Here is a 23402-nt window from a genome sequence, read left to right on the forward strand (position 1 = left end):
TTATGGGAGATTTCCCATCACAGACAAACCGGGTGGAGGAAAAGAAGGCAACGGGAGAAATAAACGCCACACTGAATCCTAAAGAAAGGTCTAAATAAATTATTAACATGTAAATAGTGCTTTTTCCATTCCAAAGCACCTTATCGCCACACGCCCCCAGGGACTGGAAGGGTTCGCATCGACACAGAGGCCACTCGGGCACAGCAGGGGTGGGGGCGGAGGGAACCCAGACGGTGGCCCAGCCCTGCCGGGAAGACGGACGTGCAGCTAGAGGCATAGGATTCGGGCAGGGCCAGAACCTGGCAGAGGATGACAATATCGAGCACTTCCTGGTTCCTTCCCCAAACGTGCGCTATGTAGTCCTGAATATCGCTGCTTTCCCCAAAGACAGCGAAATCAAAAATAAAGATCTACAGAGATTCCCCGAGCCCTCGCTTCTCTCTAAAGCCGGGGGCGGGGTAGGGTGTGAGAGAGAGAGGTCCCAAATCTGTGACTTCAGGTTATGAACAAGATACTGCAGGAAACTTTTGTTTTATTTGTAGTACGAGTTGAGGGTACGGGGGCAAAAGAGGAGGAAGGCTTTTCTAAAAAAAACTATTTTTTGGTCCGCGGCAGCACGCCTGCTGAACCTTGGGTTCCTTTCGCTTTGCAGCAGGCGACAGCCCAGGGCGCCACCTGCGCGTCCCGCGAGGAGGGGGAACTGGAGGGGTTGGTCCGCGCCCGGGTTCCCCGACGCCCACTGCAAAGGGCTGTGCAAATGACAGACAGACTGCAAACCCTCTCGCCTGCTGTCCCTTCAACCCACCACACACCACACACCTAAGTTCGAACTGCAACTCCCGTTGGGTGAGCGCCGGCCGAGCCGGGCCACAATTGCAGCGGAGAGGAAGCGGCGCGGCCGCCGCCAAGGCTCCTCCTCCCGCCGGTGCAGCCCGGGACTACCTGGCGGCGCGGCGGGTGCGGTGCGCTAAGCCCGAGGCGCCCCGCGTCGGCCACATCCGAGCCCACCTCGCCGGCGGACGCGCGGCTCCGCCCCCTCCACCTGCCGCTCGCGATACCCGGCGGCGGAACCCCTAGCGCCCGCCCGTCAGTCCAGGCCAGGCGCCCGAAGGGCCGCGCTCACGCAGTTGGCGCAGGCGGCCCTACGCTGGAGGCGCAGCGCCCGCCCGTCCGCCCGCCCCCTGCACTCTCCCCGCCCCCTCCCTCCCTCGCAGGGGCCGAATGCAGCCCGCGAGAGAAAATGGCGGCGGCGGCGGGGAATCGCGCCTCGTCGTCGGGATTCCCGGGCGCCGGGGCGGCAAGCCCCGAAAAGGGCGGTGGCGGAGGGGCCCTCAAGGCGAGCAGCGGGCCCGCGGCAGCAGCCGGACTGCTGCGGGAGGCGGGCAGCGGGGGCCGCGAGCGGGCGGACTGGCGGCGGCGGCAGCTGCGCAAAGTGCGGAGTGTGGAGCTGGACCAGCTGCCGGAGCCGCCGCTTTTCCTCGCTGCCTCGCCGCCGTCCTCTTCCACTTCCCCGTCGCCGGAGCCCGCGGACGCGGTGGCGGGCGGGAGCGGTTTCCAGCCAGCGGCGGTGCCGCCGTCCCACGGAGCCGCGAACCGCGGCGGCGCCCACCCTGCCGAACCGGCGGCCGCAGCGGACAGCGGCGCCCCGAGCCCCGCGGGGGCCGAGCCCGGGGAGAAGCGGACGCCCGCCGCCGAGCCGCCTCCTGCGGCGGCCCTCGCCGGGTGAGCAGCGCGGCTGGGGGCGCGGTGGAGACTTCAGAGGCGGGCGGGTGAGGGCAATGAATGAACCCTGGGCACCGCGCACGTAGTCCCGGGGATCTGCGCAGCGAGGCTGCGCGCTGCTCGCCTGAACCCGAGCCCTTGGGCACCCCCTTCAACCCTATGGGCGTCGGGCGGCGCCCCGGACCTGGCCTGGGGGACGGGACGGGGGCCTGGGGCGGGGACGTGCCGGAGAGTTTGTTATTGTTTGCAGACATGTGACAGGCGTGCAAGCCGCGCTGCGGGGACCAGTTGAGATAAGGTGTGGGGGCCCGGGCTGGCTTTGTGGGGCTCCCAGAATCGGGGCTCTCTGAGGAGCCCCGGCGCAGAACCCTGGTGCTGCCTCCGGGCCGGGATAGGGGGCGGGGAGCAGTGCGGCAGCGGCGACCGCAGACGAGAGTCCCGGGGGGCACCGGAGGTGAGGCCAGAGCCTGCAGGCGGGCGGTGGTCAAAAAAGGGGCGGGGTAGGTGGAGAGCCGAGCCCGAGGCCGAGCGGGGGCCCGGAGGGCAGCGGAGAAAGCGGCGCGGTCCCCGCGGCCGTGACAGGCAGAGCCGCTCGGCAGGTACTGGGAGTCCGGCCGGGACGAAGGCGGCGCTCCCGGAGCTTGGCCGCAGGGAGCTCCTGGTGGATGTCTCCGTAACGTCTGTCAAAAGCTTTGCGGGCTGACGGGCTGCAAACCCGCTGGGCTTGAGGTCTTTTAGGACATGGGGTTTTCTGATTGCGTCCCCCAATGGGGCTTCAAGTGTTCTTGGGAGTGCGGACTGCACCACTGAGACTTGAGTGACTTCTGTTTGGAGTTTGAATTTGGCCTTTGAAGTTTGCATTTGGCGGAGTGGTGTAAGAGCCAGGACCGGATGTGTCAGCCATTCAGTTTCAAAGCGGTGGGGACTGCTCCCCGCAGCCTCTCCGGCGTGGTTGGGGACGGCGGCGCGGGTGCGGTGCTTCCTGCTCCGTGCAGCTGCGCGGGCGGGCGGCCGACTGCCGGATTCCAGGGGACTCAGTGCCGTGGGCTCCGGCTCAGACAGTCCTGTGCTGCATCATGCATTACGATATTTGTAAGGTAGCTCAGACCAACAGTTCCTGGCCTGACCCTTTTGTGGCAATTGGAAATTTTTATGTTTAAGGAAATTCTTTAAAGTGTGACATCCGTAATCCTTGTTTTGAAAAAAATCTGACTAGTGTATGCAAAGCACAGGCTTAAGGGGTATTTTGAGTTGGAAATGTTTTTGTGATAGTCACCCGTTGCTCTCTAGAGTTTCCTGACTTATTCTGAGAACTTTAAGGACTGCTTTATGCATGTTTCCCTTGTGAGACGAATTTGACAGTAGGAATCATTGGTTTTGGCTAATTATCTAAAGAGATTTGGCACCTTTGGGGGAACTTGATTACTTATTTGTTTAAAACTATAGTTCGTTGATTACTTGGAAGTTGCCCCTTTCCCTCCTCCCACAAAAATCCTAAAAATATGGTCAGCACTGTGCCATAGCGATATTGAGAGGCAAGGAAATTTGTGACTGTGATAGTTTTCTGTGTGCACTTGTATATGTAACTTAGTCTTACAAGAGTTAGTTCCGCTACACTTTACTGCTTCTGTGCACATTGTATTCAAATTTGACTAGAGTAAATTTTGCATGCAGTTGTTGCTACAAGTGAGCTCTAGATAAAAATATTAAACCCTAAATTTGAAAAATCAATTTCATCTATTCTCATGAAACCAGTTTTTTTGGATACGTCTCAAATAATTTAGCAAGTGTCAGCATTCTAGTCATCTTAATGAGCAGACTACAGTAAAAGAAGGATCCCTGTAAATTTAATGTATAGACATTTAGTGTTGTCTCCACTCAAAATAAGAGGACGAAGATGGGAGCAGATAGAATTCAGGGACTGAGTAATACATGCTTAAGTTTTGCATTTTATAATTTAGATTCCCCTCCTCTTTGTTTAAGAGGTGGATTATGATTGCACAGTGTATGAAATAATGGGTTAATCAGCATAATTTTTTAATGAATTTCACTAGCCAGAATGCTGTTTTTTCACCCCAAATGTCATAACCTTTTATAGAATGTAAAATACTGTAAATAATACTTTGTTTTACTATAATAAAATATAGTAAAATGTATAGTAAAATGTTGACTCCCTATCCTTTTGAAATAGTGATTTTTTTTTCAATTTTCTTGTCAGTGGGGTTGAAATTCATTTGAATTTATTGGTATAAACACTTTGATTATATGCAGTTTAATAAAATCTCAATTGAACTTTACGTTTTACTTTTTTGACAGTAGTTACATTCCTACTTTTCAGGAGGAAAATCTAACATTGAGGTTTTGAAATATTTTTTTATTTTCACTGGTAGGAGTCTGGAGTTCCATATTTAAAGACCTGTTGTATTTTTGAAAGAGAAATGGATGATTTTTTAAATTTCATAATTTCCTTAAGTTTTTGACCTTAGGATGTAGAAATTGGAATTGTTGAAAATACATTTTTTGTAGCATAAGTTATATATATAATACTCATATTAAAAACAGAAGATTTTAAGTCCGTCCATCTTTTTCAGGGTAATAACTGAAATCAGTGAAAGTCTTTTGCCTGTAAGTGGCGCCCAAGGGCTTGGAATTTTTCCTTATATTACAGAATTAGGGGCTTTTTCTTCCTATTTACTGTCTTTGAAGAGAAATTACAGTGTTACTCTCCATTGAACAGGCTATTGTGAGTTTGGTAGATATAATTACTCCATCCTATTTTTGTAACTTAAAAAAACCTAACTATCAATTTGCTGGCCCCATGAAAGAACAAGATATGCTGTACTTGTTAATGTTAGTTTTTGTTTAAAACTAAAGCTATTTCATAGGCTGCTTTTATAACCTCATATAGCCCTCAGCTTTCACTTCCTTTTAGAAGCTACTAGATTGAAAATATAATTTAATGACTTTTTACTAGAGGAGGTATAGGAACATTATTATCCCAAAATAAGATTAAAAAAAATTAAGTTGGGGATTTTATAAAACAATAGAGGTAGTTACATAAGTTAGTTTTACATGAATGTGTAAGTTTTGTTGTTATGAATTGTCTCCAAGTTCTATTTTAAAACAGGTAAGAAAATTAATGCATTCTTCAAAGATTAACCTTATTAAATATAATTCTGAAAGAGAAATATCAGAGCTAGAATTGTTGCCAACATTTGTTTTCTTTTCATATCTGATTTTGGCAAGAGTGACTGGTTAACCAACATTCCTTAATATATTATTTCCAATACACTATAATAACTCCATTTTGTTAGATACAAAAAACAGGAAGTAGCCCTGTTCATTGGTATTCTTTTACATATTCTGTAGCACCTCAAGCATATGTTGCATGTTTTAGAAATGGTCACCGGACTTACCAACTTAAAGATTTCAAAATGTGGAATGAAAGGAGTGTTCTTTGCTTTCAACAAGAGCAGAAGAACCAGCTACAGCTTGCCTAGGTTGTCTGCTGATCAGCCTTGACAGTTGCTGTGAGCATTCCAGAAGAAATGATGGGGCGGCAAGGCTGTTAGTGGGGAGTGGATTCCCCTAAGGAAAAATATAGGGCGTTTAGGTGTGCTCTGAGTTAGAAGGCACAACTTTTGCATTTCGTATTCCATTTTCTTGGCTTGAGGATTACTTCTCTATGAAGGCAACAGGAGAACGTGGCATCGAAAAGTAATAGTCTCCAGAGGCTGCCTAAGAGCTGTGCTGTATTGCCCTCATAACCTTAGATGCTTTGCTGTATCAAACATACCAAGTATATTCCTTAGACTTGGTTGTTTTCCTCAGTCCTGGCCTCTTTTCATATCCTAAGTCCAAAATTACACCTACTTAAAACTGTAAATGGGTAGAAGACTAGTGTGAGGAAATGTGCAGTATTAGGAATCAACCCAAGATGTCTTTAAGAAATAATCTAAGAACATTTTTAAATGTGAAAGAAATCATCAGGAACAGAATTAAAGTAAATGGTTCATTGCAAAGCAGTGAGACGAGTTGAGTGTTCTTATTGCAAGAATCTAAGAGAATGTTAACTGTGGCTAAAACATGTTCATTGAGCATATAGATATGTTTAGATACCTTTTATATCGTCACTTTTCTTGCTTTCTGTGTGTCAGACAAGTTGTATATGTATTATTTCATTTCATCATCACTGCAGCCTTCCAGTGCATTGTAATTTGTTTTCAAGAGGTGGAAACTCTTGTGTGATGCTAAAGCCCCATGATCACACAACCAGAAGACTTGCTAGGATTCAAACCCAAGTCGGTCTCCCTTTCTTTCCACCATTCTCTGCTGCCTCCATTTTCTTTTTCAAATTAATAATCAGATTAATTGATGATTTTGAAGGAGGAAGTTGTTCTACAGGAGTCAATAAGAGATTGAGAGATCTCAAAACCCAATGCTGTTGCCAGTGTTTGTCCCCTGATGGGTATATAGCTTTCTGTGTGTGTGTGTGTATCTTTCTGTATGTGTATCTGATGTGTACGTAGCTTTCTGTAACCTGGCCTTGTACATGTAATACAGGTAAACTGCTTGGATCACCTCATCATGTTAAGCAAAGAGAATAAATGACTTGTACTTAGATCACCTCATTATGTTAGGCAAGAAGAACAATTGATTAGTGCTGGGTGTTTCTTAGATTTCCTGATTTGTGCTGTTTACATCATAAGTGGAAGGAGATAGAGAAGCTGAAATCAGCATCACTTATTCATCTTAATTATCACACATGGAGAGAAACTATCCCAGTATAGCTGGACCCTGCCCCTTTGTTACTGTCTCAGATTTCAGTCATTCAACATTTATGAACCTCTGCAAGGTGATGGTCTGGGTGATAGAGAAAAATATTACCAGGGCACAGCCTCTGTTTCTGTTGGCAGATTGTAGTACGAACATGTTTCACAATACCATGTTAAGTGCTGTAAGAGAGATGGGAATATGGAAGGGCACCCAGATTAAAAATCAGTGCTCTGAATCTCACCCACAACATTCCACACTGTATTCCTGCAGTGAGTACAGTCATGCCTCCTTAACTTCCTGAGGGATTAATGGACTTTCCAGGTTAGCAGTTAAGGGTGGTGGCTTTGTTGTGCTTTCTGCTTATACATTTGGTCTCCTAGTTTTTGCTCCTTTCCTTTGGTCTCTTTCCCTTTTCTTAGGACAGATATATGCTGTAGCTTTTCCATTTCCACAGCAATGGAAAAAGGAATTTAGATACAGATTAGTTTCAAACTATTTCTGCCTGTACTCTTTAAGAGAAATAATGTAGAATTGCAGGTTCAGGTGTGATTTTTTTCTTTTTTGAAAGAAAACATTAAAATGGGGGTATGGGAGCAAGAAACTCAGTGTCTGCCAAGGCTGATTTTAAAATTTAGTCTTTATTATTAGTAACAGCAACTCAGCTAGTTAAGAAAACAACATTGGGAGATGTAAAATATGCTCTAGGGTGTAAGATAATCAAGAAGATATCCTGGTCTTCATTTACTCTATGGCATATCCTGGTTGGTTTAGGTATGTTTGGTATGGAAAGAAGTTCTGTACTGTTAGTGATTGAGGCCTTTGAAATACTGGTCTGGTTAGTTTGGTTTAATACATTGAGTGGTTGTAGACTGCCAAGAACTGTTAAGTTCTTAAGACCCACCAAGCGTGTATTTCTGAAAGTACAGTCTGTCACTTGGGAATTATTAATGAAACCCTCGGACCTCTTGATGACTGGAGGAAGTGCCTGGAGCTTACACGGGGCTGTAGTTAGTGTGTTAACTAAGTTTATCACATGTAAGCATGATGATAAGTGTATGTGGAGTGAGGAGAGGGCAGATACTGGGTGGTGGGTGGAGGTTATACTCTTGACAGACAGACATCATTATGTTTCTTTATTGCCTGAACAATCATTTAACTGATATAGTATCAACCTATCCTCAAACTGGTCTTACAGCATTCTGAGTACTAAATATCAATTGCTAACAAAGAACTGTTTATTCTTTATGTCATTGTCTAGCACCTAGACTAGTGTCAGGCACCCATGAATATTGGGTGCCCATGAGTGTTAGGATGAATTAATTTTCCCAAAATGGTTATTGTTAAATAAATGTATTGGAAGATACACTAACTCATAATTTACCACTTACTGTGATGGGATTTTAATCATAGTCTAACTTAAGGCAAGTTTTGAAGGCAGGAACTGCTAAGAGTTTTTGTGCATTGCTTGATGTTTAGTAGCAGTAGTGGTATTTAGCAAGTAGTGGTTAATTTTGATCAATTTTATATAATGTAAACTTTACAATAATTAATTTAATAACTGTGTAGTTACAAAGTAATTGGAGCCATGTGTACACTGTCAAATACTGAGAAAATTGAGTTTCTGGCATTTGAGTGTCTAGTTATCTGGGCTGATAGGTGAGCCGTCCTGATTTTCTTCTTCACCCTGGTGACCCTTCCTTGATGGCTCCTCATCATCCTCTTGAATGTTAATTATTAGAATATCCTCAGGCCTAGGCCTTCTGTCATTCTGTCTCCTCCACCACCACCCCCTCCCCCGTCATTAATGCCTTTAGATCAATCGTTGGCCATTCACAAATTATTGCAGAGTTTATTTTCCTAGCCATGACCTTTCCTAAACACCACACCTAACTGTCTACATGACACATCCATACTTTGATATCTAAAACCAAACAGGATTTTTCCTAGACCTTGTCTTACTAACAAGTTCCCTGCTCATGAAATGGCAGAAGCAGAACCTAGGACTTACTCAGTTCATCATCAGAGGCTGGTGATTTGACCTGTTATCACATCCCTAGTCCAGGGTTCCATGATCTCTCATTTGGACTAATGTAGTAGCCTTCTAACTTGCTCCCTGTCTCCTAGTTTCTTTGTTCCAATCTGTTCTCCATATTATGTGGCCAGAGTGATCATTTTTAAATGTAAATCTGATTATAACAATTTTCCCTCAAAAAAGTAAATTGATTTTTTAAATTTTCAAATGCTTTCCGTTTGGATCAAGACCACAGAATCCTTAACATGTCCTGTGGAGCCCCTCCCTGGCCTGGCCCCTGCCTGCCTCTCCAGGCCCATCTCAGATCACACTCGCCCATGTTCTGCAGGATTGCCTTCTTTCATTTCCTCAGACTCAGCACACCACCTCCTGCCCTAGGGCCTTGGCGGCACGGCATGCTCCCTCTGCCGGGAGCACTTTCCCCAGTCCTGAGTCACTCAGTGTTGAGATCTTTGCTCACTGATGCTTCTTCCTCAGGGAAGCCTTCTTTCCCTGATTTCCCAGACTGGCTTTGTAGCACCGTGCTCCTACTGTCAGTGTTGAGATTTTACATTTATCTTATTTGGTGACTAGCTGCCTTCCCAAGGAAACTATAAGACCTGAGTGCGCAGAGCCTGTGATTGGGTAGGGACCCAGCACCTAGCAAGTACCTGGCACAGAGAGTAGACACTCTGGAAATGTTTGTTGTATAAATAGGTGAGGGTAATAATGACATGGCAAGTTCAACCTAGTGGGTCATCTGTTTTTTGCCTGGTCAGATGTAGTTAGTCTAGGACCTAGCTGCGATGGGGTTAGATGGCAAAAGCCTAGATGGTTGACGTTTCCACATCGTCAGTTTGCGATAGATTCATTGGGAGGTATCTGGACTATTAGACACACCAGGTACCTCAGGTGAAGGAGGACAGCTTAATGTGGTACAGAAGAAATAGCTCTATTGCGTGATGATCTGCCACAGGGAGAAGTGTCTGCTGTGTGTGTGTATTTCTTCAGCTGTTACTAGGAAGTTGAGTGTGCGTGTGCGCTTCTGTATGAGTAAATATACACATGAAGGTATTATGCATTAATTTAATGATTCCTTTTTTCAAGTTCTCAGAATGTGATCCAAACTTAGGATACCATTTTTAGGGTATCCAAAATATATTAATTTGTGTTATTGATAATAATTCAACTTGGGATAAATAGTTCACATTTAAAGAAAAGATTTGCTAGGCAAGTACTATATGAGATTTCAGGAGCCAGGAACCCTGGTAACAGAACATTTTAAAGTTTACTGGTGGTAACTATACCTGGCAGCCTCCCTTATCTAGAACATGGTTTAGCACTAAGAAGTAAGAGAAAAAGGCTCTTAGCTGTCAAAGGGCCTGTAACAAAATCTGCGCTTTGAAGTTCTTTGGTTTTACACTTAGAGGAGTTCCAAGGGTACTCATTCAGGATTCGCTGACATTTATTTAAATTATTATTTTTGCAGTCTTTTCCATTCGGTGCCCCTAATACTCAGCAGTTGAAAGCAGCCAATTAGAAGGACTAGCAGTGTGAGCAAGAGAATAGTTCCCTGAAGGCAGAATATAGGTAGAGACCTGACAGAGAAGGGAGGAGAGAGGAAGATAGAAGAGGACATGAAACATTGCAATTGGGGGCCACCTGGTGTTGGAACGTTCAGTTCCACATGCCTGGATAGCCTCTAAGATAATAAATTTATAAAATCACAGCACTTTCCAACATTGCTTTTTGAGCATCAGTTTCCTTACCTGTAAAATGAGAGTGATCAAGTTTATCTGATTGGTTTTGTTCTTTATGTGGTGACGACTGTGGCTTGTTATTGTAAGGTTATCATGTTTCCATCTACTCAGTGAACTAAGTTAGAAAGCTTCTAATGTGTTAAGGAAGATTCTATCCATGATAGTTGTAGAAAGTATTTCAATCCTCAGAGGGGTAAACATCTAAATTATCTGGAAGAGGTGGTCCTGTAGCTTTGATGATGCTGAATAAATGAAGCATTCTTTAGAATTATATAAAATCACATGCTGCTCATTAGAAACGTCTTGTGGATTGGCTGTGTGGGAAAATCTTTCTTCTTTATTTGTTGGCCTGTGTTGTTTTATACCTTGCACTTAAAAAAAAATGCTTAATAGTTAATCACCACCACTACCACCACCACCATGTACCACCCTTTTCCTGGCTAGACTGAGGAGTCAGACAGTAATCTCCAGCTTTGTACCATTGACCAAATTATTTAATTACTGCAAGGTTTTCAGTTTAATAAAATGGCTACTTGTGAAAGTATTTTTAATGTTTACATGCTCTAAGATGTTGAGTGTTTTGACACAGATGTTTCACATTTCTTCTTTTTTCTCTTTCAAAATAATTAATTGGATTTTCTGGATTTCAGTTGGTATTCTTAAATTCTTCATGGGTAATTGTTTTTCGCTGAACCTTGGATTGTAAAAAAGATGTGACATATTAATGTAGATATTAGTATTCTTGAAAAAAGTTTTAGTGTTTTAATCTAAATTTATTTTGAATTTTGAAAATGTTTCAGTTATTGTGGTACACTGGCACCTATACAAGTCCTTATGATTTTTCTGGGATTCAGAATTTGTAGAATTAAACTTCATTAATAAAATAATTAGACAATCCTTTTGAAAGAAACAACAATTTTTTAAATATTTATGTATTTATCATTTAACAAAGGACCGTATTACATAGACTGCTGTACAGTTTGCTTTTTTCTTAATAGTATTTTCTTAGTTACCTTAATGATGAACGTAGAGCTGCCATTTTTAATAACTGCATCCTATCGCATTATTCGGCCGTCTCATTAACCAGTTTCCTGTTTCTAGACATTTATATTGTTTGCTTTTTGGTTGTTACATTAAGCTGCAGTTACTACCATTGTATATACATTTTCATACGTCTGTGCATTTGGCTTTGTTAAGTAAATATTCAGAAGTGAAACTGCTGAGTCAAAGGATATGCATATTTTTAAATTTTATCATATAGCCAAATTGCTTTGTAAAACATTGTGCTAGTGTACATTTACCTCACAGTACATGCTAGTGTGCATTGCCCCACATTCTTGCCAACGCTGGATGTTATTAGACTTACATTTTTGCTAATGTGGTGGATGAAAGATGATTTATTATTTTAATTTGCATTTCTTAGCTTTTTAGCATCATATTACAAGTTGTGTTTATTAAAAATTCCAAGCTTCTTTTGTGCATTTCCTTTCACACATGAGAGAGAATTGTTTTTCTTACTGATTTTTAAGCATGCTTTATATATTAGAATATTAGCTCTCACATTATTGGAATTGTTTTCCTCCACTTTTGTGTTATGACTTATGAATTTCAGTTATAGTATTTTTCATAAAGAAGCTTTAAATATGTCTTCAAATTTCAGTTCTTTGTTTTATTATTCCTGTGTTCAGGTCTTACAGACTGGCCCTCTAGGGAGGGAGTGCTGTGTAGTGCAGATGCCCGAGTACTAGTCAGAGTTTCACTACTATCAAGCAGTGTACCTGGGATGTTACTTAACTTCTTTGCACTTGAGTTTCTTCAACTGTAAAATAAAGGTACTACTTCAGAGTTGTTGTGAGGACAGTGTTTGAACACTTCTTAAAACAGTGCATGGTGAACACTGTATAGGTAATAGCTATTATTCTTCCCTACTGCAAGATTATAAAAATTAACCAGCCTTTTCTAATGATATTTTTATAGGTTTTAAAAAAATACTTTAGTCTCTGATCCATCAGAAGTTTAAGGGTGACATAGGGCCCTAACTTTATTTTCTCCAAATGATTGACTAGGTGTCCCAGCACTGTTTATTGATGAAAAGTATCTGCTTTATCACATACTAAATTTTCAAATATTTGAAAGTTCCCGAATTCATTTATTTCAGATCTTATTCTTGCAACAAGTGTCTAAATTCCTAAATAACTACATTTCAAGTTTTGTACAAAGATTCTAAAAGAAAGTCATTTACTAAAGAAAATAAGATATATTGGAAGATTATTAGCTGTATCTTTGCTGAATTATTCTTATTAATATTTTGGTGCCTAAATGTCTCGGCTTCAATGACAGAACCCTGCATCCAACTGTCTCTGGGATAGTCTGGGATAGTTTCTCCAGGAGGTACAGCTCTGCCAGGTACTGCAGACATCACGTGTCCAAACTGAATCCCTGACCTTCTCAGCTTCTCCATCCTCCCCTTCACATCTCCTGGTCCTTTGAGGTGCCATTGGTAATCCCTGCCACCATCTCCCTAATTGGTATGCTCTTCCTCCTCTGGCTTTCTCATCCTCAGCATCCACTCAGTCTCCAGTTCTCTTGTTGCCAGTTGTCCGCTAGCCTTGGAATCCACCCCCACAACTGCTAACCCAGGGTCACACCTGTCACCTCATCCCAGTTCTTGCAGGTCTTCTTCCTAACCAGCCTCCCGCCTTCGGACGTGTCCTCCTTGGTCTTTTCTCTACACCGCAGTTAGAGCGAGTCTTCTACAATGCAGAGCCGATCTTGACACTTCTGTCCATGAAACCTTTTCTTCATCCTCACAATAAAGTCCAGACTCCTTACTGTAGCTCAGAAGCTCCTGATAATGGGCTCTGCTCCCCTCTCAGCTCGCCTTCCAGAACACCCTGCTCCAGCCATTCAGTACCAAGGTCTCGTTTTTGTTTCCCCAGTTTGCCCTTCTTTTTTCTCAATGTGCTAAATGTTGTTTCTTATGTCTGGAATAATCATTTTGTCGCTTCTGTGAGATTTTTTAAAAATATGTTTTAGTCCCTTTGCAATGAAGAATTATTGATATTCTACTAAACATAAATGTGGCTATTTCCAGAAGTCAGTACTATATTGTAAATTCTGCTGAACTCTTTGATTTAAAGTTCCTAAGTTAGATTTGCCACTTTTAAACCTCTTTAGTTTTTCCTTTGTAACCGCATATGCAGTCATGCCTTACTGAACAAGTGTATATGAAAAGTTATACATTATTGCAAAGTGAGTCAGATTTCTCTGTTGGTATGTGTTAAAATTTCAGAGGTGCAGTTGCAGGACGACATTTTGGTGCCAGGCAGCTTGCAGTCTGCCCTCAGTGTCTGTGGTTGCAGAGCTCTTGGGAACCCAGAGGAACCGTACCGCACAGTTTTACAGTATAAGGGCTTGAGCAGCTGCAGATTTTGTTATCTTCAAGGGGTCCTGGAATCAGTGTCCTGTGGCTATGGCAGGGTTGGCGGGTGGTGACTGTATTGCTGTCATCCAGAATAATCCAAGACCATCTCAAGTCGGAGAACAAACATGCTCAAGTGCTTTAAGCACAGAGCTGGTCACGGCCTGGACACGTCCATCACAAGGTTTGTATCAGCTGCCTGGTCTCCACAGGAGCTGATGGGTTGTAGGAAAACAAGCACATCTGATGTGGGGTCATTCCGAATCTTTTTGTCTGGTCTGTGGGTGTTCTTTCTAGAAAAATGAAAGGGCAGGGTAGTAAACATGCCAGGGTGAGTGCCCATTGTCAGTGCTGTCGTTACTCCTGACAAGGGCAGAGTCATGCCTTCAAGAACACTCTTGGAGTGACTGCTGTGAGCCAGGCACCAAGGTGCTGGGGGACCAGCAGGGATGAAGCCCATGAAAGAGCTGAAGGAGGTAACAGTCTACCTGATGACAAGGGTGGTACTGGCCTCAGTCAGCTGGGAATAGAGGTGAGTAGGGAGGGTTTTCTGGGAAATGGGAGGTCCACCAGGTCCTGAAGACCACAGAAGGGTTAAACAGGTGAAAGAGACTTGCAGGGAGGTTTTGTGGCCTGGGGATGGGGGCAGGGGTGTGTGGAGAACACACACAGGCCCAAAAGTCTGCGGGAGGCTTGTGTGCTGATGTGGAGGACTGTGAGTAGTTCAGGTAGCTCTGTCTGGACCAAGAGCAGGGTGTAGACAGGGCTCAGCAGCCAAGCCAGGGGACAGAATTCCTGGCTCTGGCCAGAGAACCATGCAGAGCCCTCTCCTCCTTGTTGCTCCCCTTGGCAATCCTTAGATCACCCTGCTCAGGGCAAAATAAAAAGCCTTTGTAGTTTGACAGGTAACTGCACTGCGCTAGGAAGTGGGTCAGGAGGCCCAAGGAGGAGTCACATGGGAGCTGGTGCAGGACAGTCAGGCCACAGTCTGGGAGCTGTGGCTCTTGCACTCTCAACAGTTCCCCAGGGTTTCAGAGGCTCACAGATTGGGAAATGTTCTCAGGCAAATGAATCCCAGCCATTCTGTTCCTGAATGTGGTTTTGGAACTACGCGATTACATTTCAGAGGCAGTGCAAGGTAGTGATAAGGAGCTGGGCTCAAGAAATCAGACCTTTTAGTCACTTACCACCATTGGACTCTGAGGGAGTCACTTAACTTCTCTGAACTTCAACTTTCTCATCTTGAAAATGGGGTGAGTGGTGGGGATTAGACAAGTTAATGAAGCACTCAGTAAACATTAACTGTCAATAACATCACTGCAAGTAACTGTGAAGATTTGCTCCTTAACCCTTGGACTGTACAGATGAGGATGAAGTAAAGAGACTCACAGTTACCTTACTAGTTACCATTGGTTCAGCAGACGCAGTTTGTATAGATTATACATCATCTTGAGAGCCATATATTTTTCCTTATTATTTTGAAATTATTTTTGAGAATAATGGAAAATGCAGCATTCAGAATTACCTGATGTGGGAGAAAGCATGTCATCAATAGAAGATCAGGGTTCTCATGACTTTGTGAGGACCTAAGACTGGTCTCCTAGGTCTCATCTATGAAAAGAAGAGGTTGGCTTACATAATCTTTTGGTTCCTTGCAAGCTCTGGCAGATTAAATTCCAAAAATTTCATATGAAAACTATTTCTTATGGCTAAATTTAGTTCTAATTATTGAAACAATTATTTTTTTGAACTTATAAACTCCTGGAATTTTAAACATGGGTACCAGGTATAGAGAGAAATACAAATGAAAAGGAATGAAGGCTCAGAAAAGAGAAATCATATTTGTTAACTGACATTAAATGATGAGAAAATATTTAATCTTCTAAAAGCATGTCACTATGCTGGGAGAACAGTATTTTGCAAAGTGGAGAAAATAAATTAGGGCAAGGTCATTTGCATGTTTGTGTTTAGCAAATATGCTTAGAGCACAGTTTTGAAAATAACTTTAAGTCTAATTTTTGGTAACTTTACTGCTGTTAAGAACTGTCTTTTTCTCCCCCAACTTTAATTGTATAAGGAAGAGACATTCCCTAGGGATAACCTCTAATGAGCAAAACAATCCTTTGACTTTTTCCTATGTTTATAAAGACCTTTTTATAAATATACATATGTATACATACTTTTTTTTTTAACTGAAACTTTTTAAAATGCATTTTTCAGTGACACTTAGTTGTATTGCTTCCTAGTTGTGAAAATTTAGACTTGATTCTATTTAGGGGGTTCTTTTTACATAATTTGTACAGAGTTGGCAATTACTGAAAAGTATGAATCTCACTATGAATCTTTTGTTTCTTTTTAATCCAATCACTTGGGGCTCAAATTCTAGAAAATCTGACTTTCAAGTCATTTTGGAATAGAACTTTTAAACTGATTTAATCATTGTGGTTACACCAGTTGGAAGCATACTCACAGAGAACTCTCTTGCCCTCACTATTTGCATACATAGAACTGAGCTGCTCATAATTCATTGCTGAGCACATGGACATCTAGCAGTAATTACTGTTTGTCTTAGATTCCTAGTAGTGAAGGATATTTGACCCTTCCTGCTTCCGTCAAAACCCATGCAGTTCTCCATTTCTGATTGTTGGGATCAGTTATTCAGGTATTGGGAGCACTTACTGCATGCTAACAACACATGATTTCCAGACAAGGCTGTGATAAGAAAGCAAAGTCCTTCTGAGTCTTGGTTGTCTTAGCACCATTCTTCTAGCCTATTGTGACTGATTATGATAACTGGCTACAGGTTTGGTCATGAATAAATAAGGTAGCTAGACCATCATTTGCACAATGAAAACTGAAATCATCCTGCAGTTTCATAGGTGGATAGTCATTCCCTCCACTGCAAGAGGATTTGCTACGAGAGTTTTAAATAGTGCCCAAAACATATGAGAACAAAGCCTTCCCTTATTGGGCTTACATTCAAAAGGCAGTTTTTGCATCAAAGAGAAAGGTTTATACTCAAGAACTTCTTGATTTCTCTTCTCCCTCATTTCCTGGGCCAAGTTTTGGTGATAACATAGAAAACCAGTAGAGTCTGAAGTCAGCTTATCTCTAAATACAACACCTTGCAAAAGAAATGTGTTCAGAATTACATTATGTAATATAATGCTTTATTCTTGTTAAAGGTTCCCCAAAATACTGAATGTATTTTAATTACTAAAGACAAATTAGTAGAAATTTCTTATCTAAGTAGAGAATATGGTTGGCCATACACTGAGCCAAGATGAAATTGTTTTTTCTGAGTTCTGTCTCTGTTTCTTATGCCCCCAGCCCCCTACACATACACATGCTACCTCCCCAAATGCCTACACACACACATACACACACAGAAGTCTTGCTTAGTACTGACTTTTCATTCCATACTGGCAGGTTGTGCTGGAACCTGTCTTTACAGGATCTTTGGTGAGCAACTTACACAGAATTCTGTGCTATAGTAAGGTTCCTATAGAGCCAGTGCAGTCACACTTTTTCCTGTATTTCTGTGTTCTTTATTAAAAATAAATTTCATTTTATAAATTATTTCTTGAACACTGATAGCGTTTGTATTTGTGATCAAATCTTCTTTACACGTCAGATTACCTGCATACTTTTTACTCCAGGCTAACTTCCTGTCTTCATACTATTGGGTGACTCCTGACCCCGTACTATTGGGTGACCCTTGTACTATCCTTGTGACATAAGTGCAGTTTTTATTCCCATTTTACAGATGAGAAAACAGAGATCCTGAGAGGTCAGGTAACTTGGCAACTACTGGGAGGTGAAGCCTGGGTGTGAACCTTGGCAGTTCGATGCCAAGACTGTACTCTTTAACATTATGATACTCTTTTATGCATATTTTTGTATTTTTTTAAATCAGGAGATAGGTTTGAGTTACATCAGAGCACAGATTTCATCATCTTATTCGTTTCCTTCTTTTGGCTTTTATTGAAGTAAAAATCATACCTGGTGATGATTTTTAAGATTATGTTTAGATCTTCCAAAATATGCAGGAAACATAAGTGAAACATTTTCACATTTTTCATTGTTATGTGAAGTTCCTATAAAATAAGACCAGTTGTAAACACAAAATTAGGCTTCAGTGTGTTTACTCTGTCAGAAAAGAACAGAGGTTCAGGGTGCAGATACGGTTGAATTTCTTTAATGCGCAGACCTTTGCCCACAATGGGAGATGTGCTTTGAGTGCATGTGCAATAGAGGTGGTCATTGCTAACACTTGGGGAGCTATCGCCCTGTGGCATAGGCATCATTCTCATTTTACAGTTGGTGGGAATACCTCAGAAAAGTTAGGGGGCCTCTCCAGCCAAGTGAAGTAGTAAGAGGCGGTCGGGGGGAGAGGAGGGATAAATTGGGAGTTTGGAATTTGCAGATACTAACTACTGTGTATAAAGTAGATAAAAAGATCCTACTGTACAGCACAGGGAACTATAGTCAACATCTTGTAGTAACTTACAGTGAAAAAGAATACAAAAAAGAACATACACGTATGTGTATAACTGAATCACTATGCTGTATACCAGAGACTAACACAACACTTGTAAATCGACTGTGCTTCAATTAAAACAAAACAGAACTCCTGATGCTCTCTGCTCTATGTCTACACATACTCCCTCCTCTTCCCCTTTTCCTGGGCTCACACCTGAGCGTCCTAGTGCATGCTCTGAGGTAGCTGCCTCAGGTACCTCAGGCATTTTGAAACTTCTTACATCTAAACATAGCTATTAGAGCTGTTTATAAATGGGTCATGAAAAAAATAGCTAGTGGTTTTCATTACCAGTGGTTTTAAATTAAAGCTAAATTCAGACTTCAGCATTCTTTCAGTTGGTGTTTTTTGATTGTTGGTTGTGCCTATTTACTAACTTGAGTAAAGATACTAATTTCTAGGGCCAGCATCCAATATGAAGTTATGCCTAAATGAACTTCAGTTCGTTTGTTCTCTTACTGATGTTTGTTCTCTGCTAGTAATATAAGTTAATGAATGCCTGCTTATCAAGTATGGGATCTCTATTTGTGTTCAGCAGGCATCTTCTTTAATAATTACAAGAGCTTACTGGCTCTGAGGGAATTCAGTAATCTCCCTGACCCTATGCCTTTCCAACAAAGGAGATTATCTTTGAGTTTAACTATAGAAAGGTCACTCAGGTAAAACTGAAATCTCCTTTAAGACAAGATAAATATCTGTGCCCTTAACTATGTCTCTAATATTCCATTATTTTGTTTTCTTAAATAATAATAGTAATGTGTTTGCTGTCCCAGAAATCTTATATATGTGCTGCTTATGGAAACTTATACTGTCTCTTCAAACTCAGTAATGTTTACTGACATACTGTGTGTACACTACTGTGCTAGGAGCTGATCCCCAGATAAGAGCTGGGGGAGTAACAAGATAATTCAGTTGTGTTCTCTAGTGAGTTATTGATTACTGGTAACTAGTTTCAAGAGACGCTCTTGGAGAAAACTGAGGGATAACCTGTAGGTTCTACCTGGATTTGACAGCATTCTTGTATATACTGGATATGAGGACATCTTCATAAATGCTGCCTGCTGATTGTCCTTTTAGGGTAGGCAATGAAGGAAAAAGATGAAGAAAGAAACACTGTTGTACTTGTAAGAAAGACCTCTTAATAAAAATGTTGAGTTGACTCCCCTCAAAAAAAAATCCAGAATGATTCAGTGTCAGACTCCTGAAAATGATTTTATTATGTGTATTATAATTATATACAGCTTTTAAGAAAACAACTTGCAGAAAGTAAACTATGTTTAGTTTTATATCAATAGATAGTGATTCCACCTCTGGGATTCAGGTTTCATGGTTCCTTAGTGTTTCTCTCTAATGACAGCTTTGCTCAGTTGAATCTTGGGTTGCTCAGTCAATTGCCAAGGATGAGGAATGAATAGGCAATTTTAATTCCTTGATAGGTAGGCCCAGGCTCATATTCATACCTCTGAAAACAGGGTGGGGAATTCTAGCTCAGATTCCTCCCTCTGAGGAGTGCCAGGATTTCCTGGAAGAGAGCAGAGAGGAACCTGCAGGGCAGATGACACCCAAGAGGTAGAGGAGAGAATTTTACCCAAGAAGAAAATGGTCAGCAGTAGCTATCCCACTGGGCAGGACCAAGAGCAGCAGGGACTGTCTCAAGACCAGCAGTTTCAGTGGAATGATGGGACGTTGGAGCCACTGTGCTTCCTTAAGGGATGACAGGGTGGTGAGGAAGCATGACTCCTCTTGAGAAGCTGGAGGAGGATGGAGGTGAAGAGAGGCAGGAAGCCCAAGGATTTGCAAAGGTAAAGAAGTGTTTGGGGGTTAGGTTGGTTGGGTTTTGTTTTAAGGCAAGAAGATAGAAGAATACTCATTAGGCTGAAGAGATGGAGCAAAGAGAGGAGGCAAGGTCAGTTGTTAAAACCTGAGTTTTACTGGGTGTGGTTTTCAGAAATACTGACATTTCTCAAGGAGGGAGCTTGGAAGGTACTTGACCACATAGTGACTAGGAAGCCAGCCTGTGATTGAAAGTTTGCCGTGGTTATAGAAGATGTTGGTAGGAGTTTTCTGTGTTTAAATTATTATTGCTCATGGTATAACAAAATAGTCACACACTCAAGAAATTTATAAAGAACTGGCTACATGCCAGGCACTAGGAATACAGCAGTGATGAAACAGACAGAAATCCCTGTTCTCATAGGCATTACGGTTTCACAAAAATGTGGTTGTAAGTGTTCTTGGAACCCATTTCATGGTTTCTACTTGCACATTTTTTCATGTTTTGTGGCCTTCCCTTAGGATGGCCTGAACACTAAAGTGACCTTCCTGGTCCATGTGTTCAGAAGATTGCTTTCTGTCCAAGCCTTCTGGTGGCTCTTGCATCTCTCTACCCTCTTCCTAATTGTCAGTTGTCGTTACTGCATAGAAATACTGTCCAGGTTCCGTGTTAACTTGGGTGTGAGCATACCTGACTGGTAGCCAGTCAGATTTTGATGTTGAAGGCGTGGTGCGGTGATAAACCAGGGGAGGTGATCCAAGAATACTTTCTTGGTAATAATAAAACATCAATATTTTTAAATGATTTCTTTTTAGAAAAATAATTTAGGGCATATTTAGAAATAGCCCTATAAATATTGTTCATTATCTTGCATAACTGATAGACTTCCTTGGTGGAGATATTGCTGATACTTGGCAGTTAATGCAGTTTATCTCTGCTTCAAGTAGAGGGTGACTTATTACTTATGTGTGGCTAGTGGTTGTGCCATAGATAAATTATGTTCTGGTCATCCATTCAGCAAACTTCTGTTGAAGAGAAAGGATGAGGAGCCTGCTCTGCAGCCTGTCCTCCTGGGAACACTGAACAAAATTGATTCAAGTCCCTAGTCTCAGAGTTTACCTTAATTATCTGAATTTTACCTTTTAGTCATATTTGTATTTTTAACACAGAACTATCACTGCACCCCTCTCCCAAATCTTGAAATAAAATTTACATTCTAAAAGTAGATGCTCTATTTTTCATACTTATGGTGTGGTTTCAGATGCATCCTGCCAGCTGTTTCCCCCAGACTAGGAGAATCCAGGTGTGAGGAGTTTGGATTTGGGGTTTTAGTGCTGTCCCTTCCCTGGAGGCACCCTAATCACTGACCCCCCTCAGCTAGTTCCCTTTCTCCCACTCAGGTTGCTTCCTAGTGGGATGTAGTCTTGTGGCTTCTGCCTTTCCCCTCCCAGACACAAAATCTTTTGGGGTTTTCTCCAGGATGTTTTCTTTCTATTAGCTACAGAAAAATCAATAGGCATTAACAAAATTAAAGACACGGACAAATTCCAAAGTTATGGGATAGTGTTTTTTTTCACTGAAATACATGTGTCTAGGCTCATAGTTTGGGGCTTCTCTTACTGACCATCTCTTAATGTTTTACTGGGGATGAAATCTGTCACTTTTACTGGTAATCTTACTGGTATTCCCAGCTCCTCTCTCTTTCTGCAGTGCCCTTAGAACTAATGGTGGAGACTTGGTTTATATAAGGGCCTTAGCGAAGCTTATTTACATCTTAGAGATCTTTCTGGTCTGGAGACTCATATTGGAAAGGTGTTGCTTCCTCACAACCTGCCATGTACAGGTACCAAGCATTAAGAGTCACCGCTGTAAAGTGGTGGATGAGTAAGACACAGGCCTTGTTCTCAAGTAAAACACAGCCCGAGGGGAAAGATCAGTCTGTTCCTTTTTTTCATTGCATGTTTATTTAGTATCTGCCATATGCCAGATTTTCTGCTAGGGCAGGGAACATAAAGTTAAGACCCACTTTTGCCCTCAAGGATCTCAGTCAAATGTGGGAGACAGATAAGTAAGAAGCCATTATAACAGAGTGCTATTTGCTGAGTTAGGGCAGAGGAAGACCTTTCCTCACGCCTGACTGAGTTAGAGGGGCCATGAGCAATGCGGAAGGCCAAGGCTGCATCTGGGATAGTTTCTCCAAGGAAAGGGTGACCCTGGAACTTGAGTGAAAAGGTAGGAACTACAGGGTATTGAGACCAAGAGATATAGCTAAGGAAAACCAGGCAAGTTTTATTTTTATGTTTTGCTCCCTTTGTATACTAATAAACTCACATTTTATTAATTGTCTGCTTTGTTTCTGTTTTTCAACTTAAAAGTTTGAGGTTAAGTGTCAGCCAGAATGACAATGAAGTCAAAGTTGAGTCAAAGTTTTTCTCGTTACAAAGAATATTCACATGCATGCTTTTGAAAAAAAGAGTTGCTGTTATGTCTTAAAATAAGAATAAAACAATAATATAATTTATATATTATAGGTACAGTCCTTTGTCCCATTTCCATTCAGATTATTTTATAACTCATTAAAATTGGAAAATAGTTAGGATGAATATCTTTTGAAGCATATATACCAGGCTAAATTATAAGTCAAAACCTGCCAGTTTAAAATAAATGCAATTGGTTCTACTAAATTGTACCTTTTGCTACAGTGAAAAGAAATTGGCATATTTATGAACACCTCCAGAATTCCATTGAAATGAGAAGACATTTAGGTAGACAGAAAATAATGATTCAGATGATATTTGGGACAGGATATCGGAATTCCTGTGGCTTCTCTTTCAAGTGATTAGAGGGCAGATGACATCTTTGATATTAGTAGTTGCCTAAGTTGCATTTTTAAGGAAAGAGTGCCACCTACTGAATGAAGATATTTTTTCTTCCCTCCCATTCCATTCCTAGAATGTTGTCTCACTTTGAATTCTTAGTTTCTCCAACTGTGTGCTATGGTTAACTCCAATAGGTAGTTTATGCCAGACAGTAAACAAAGAAGTTAGATTCACTCCTGGTCCCATCTTTCAGTGGATTAACTAGGGTGGCTAATATTCTTATAGGGAGCTTGTGCCTCCAAAACCAGTTAAAATAAAACCGAAATAAAACTGAAACGTAAACATGATTCAGCACTTTGGAAGCTTCAAAACCTTTCCATTATTTTAATGTATTCACTGGCCCAAAGGTTTATTGTTTGTTTTAAGATGGATATATGGAATATATAGGAATAGGAATGGGTGAGCAAATGGTTAGGAAGAAATTATTCCAAGGAATAACTGAAGGGGATTGAGGATCTACTGGGGATATTAGTACAGAGATTGTTTGGTCACAGCTTGGCCATAGGTCACTTGGGGAGA

General features: G+C 41.9%; 1 protein-coding gene and 1 long non-coding RNA gene across 20 annotated transcripts in view; one reads left to right on the top strand and one right to left on the bottom strand.

Annotated features, from left to right (window-relative positions):
* Window positions 1-1127, bottom strand: part of LOC105087134 (uncharacterized) — a 99252-nt gene extending 98125 nt beyond the window's left edge. For 4 of the 15 annotated variants that reach the window (XR_010378382.1, XR_010378371.1, XR_010378372.1 and 1 more), the window contains exon 1: window positions 820-1123. This is a non-coding gene — a long non-coding RNA (uncharacterized LOC105087134). Of the gene's footprint in view, window positions 1-819 lie in introns of all 15 variants that reach the window. The other 11 variants (XR_010378369.1, XR_010378364.1, XR_010378352.1 and 8 more) reach the window with 6 other exon arrangements.
* Window positions 1128-1216: 89 nt separating this feature from the next.
* The window catches only part of MAP3K1 (mitogen-activated protein kinase kinase kinase 1), a 66559-nt gene continuing 44373 nt past the window's right edge, over window positions 1217-23402 (top strand). For 4 of the 5 annotated variants that reach the window (XR_010378345.1, XM_064480746.1, XM_064480749.1 and 1 more), the window contains exon 1: window positions 1217-1722. Coding sequence is in view for 4 of the 5 variants with exons in the window: in XM_064480746.1 (XP_064336816.1) it covers window positions 1241-1722 (482 nt within the window). In the remaining variant the exon portion in view is untranslated. Of the gene's footprint in view, window positions 1723-2358; window positions 2820-23402 lie in introns of those variants that run through there. The other variant, XM_064480754.1, reaches the window with a different exon arrangement.

This window comes from Camelus dromedarius, chromosome 3 (assembly GCF_036321535.1).
Source record: "Camelus dromedarius isolate mCamDro1 chromosome 3, mCamDro1.pat, whole genome shotgun sequence".
NCBI lineage: Eukaryota > Metazoa > Chordata > Mammalia > Artiodactyla > Camelidae > Camelus > Camelus dromedarius.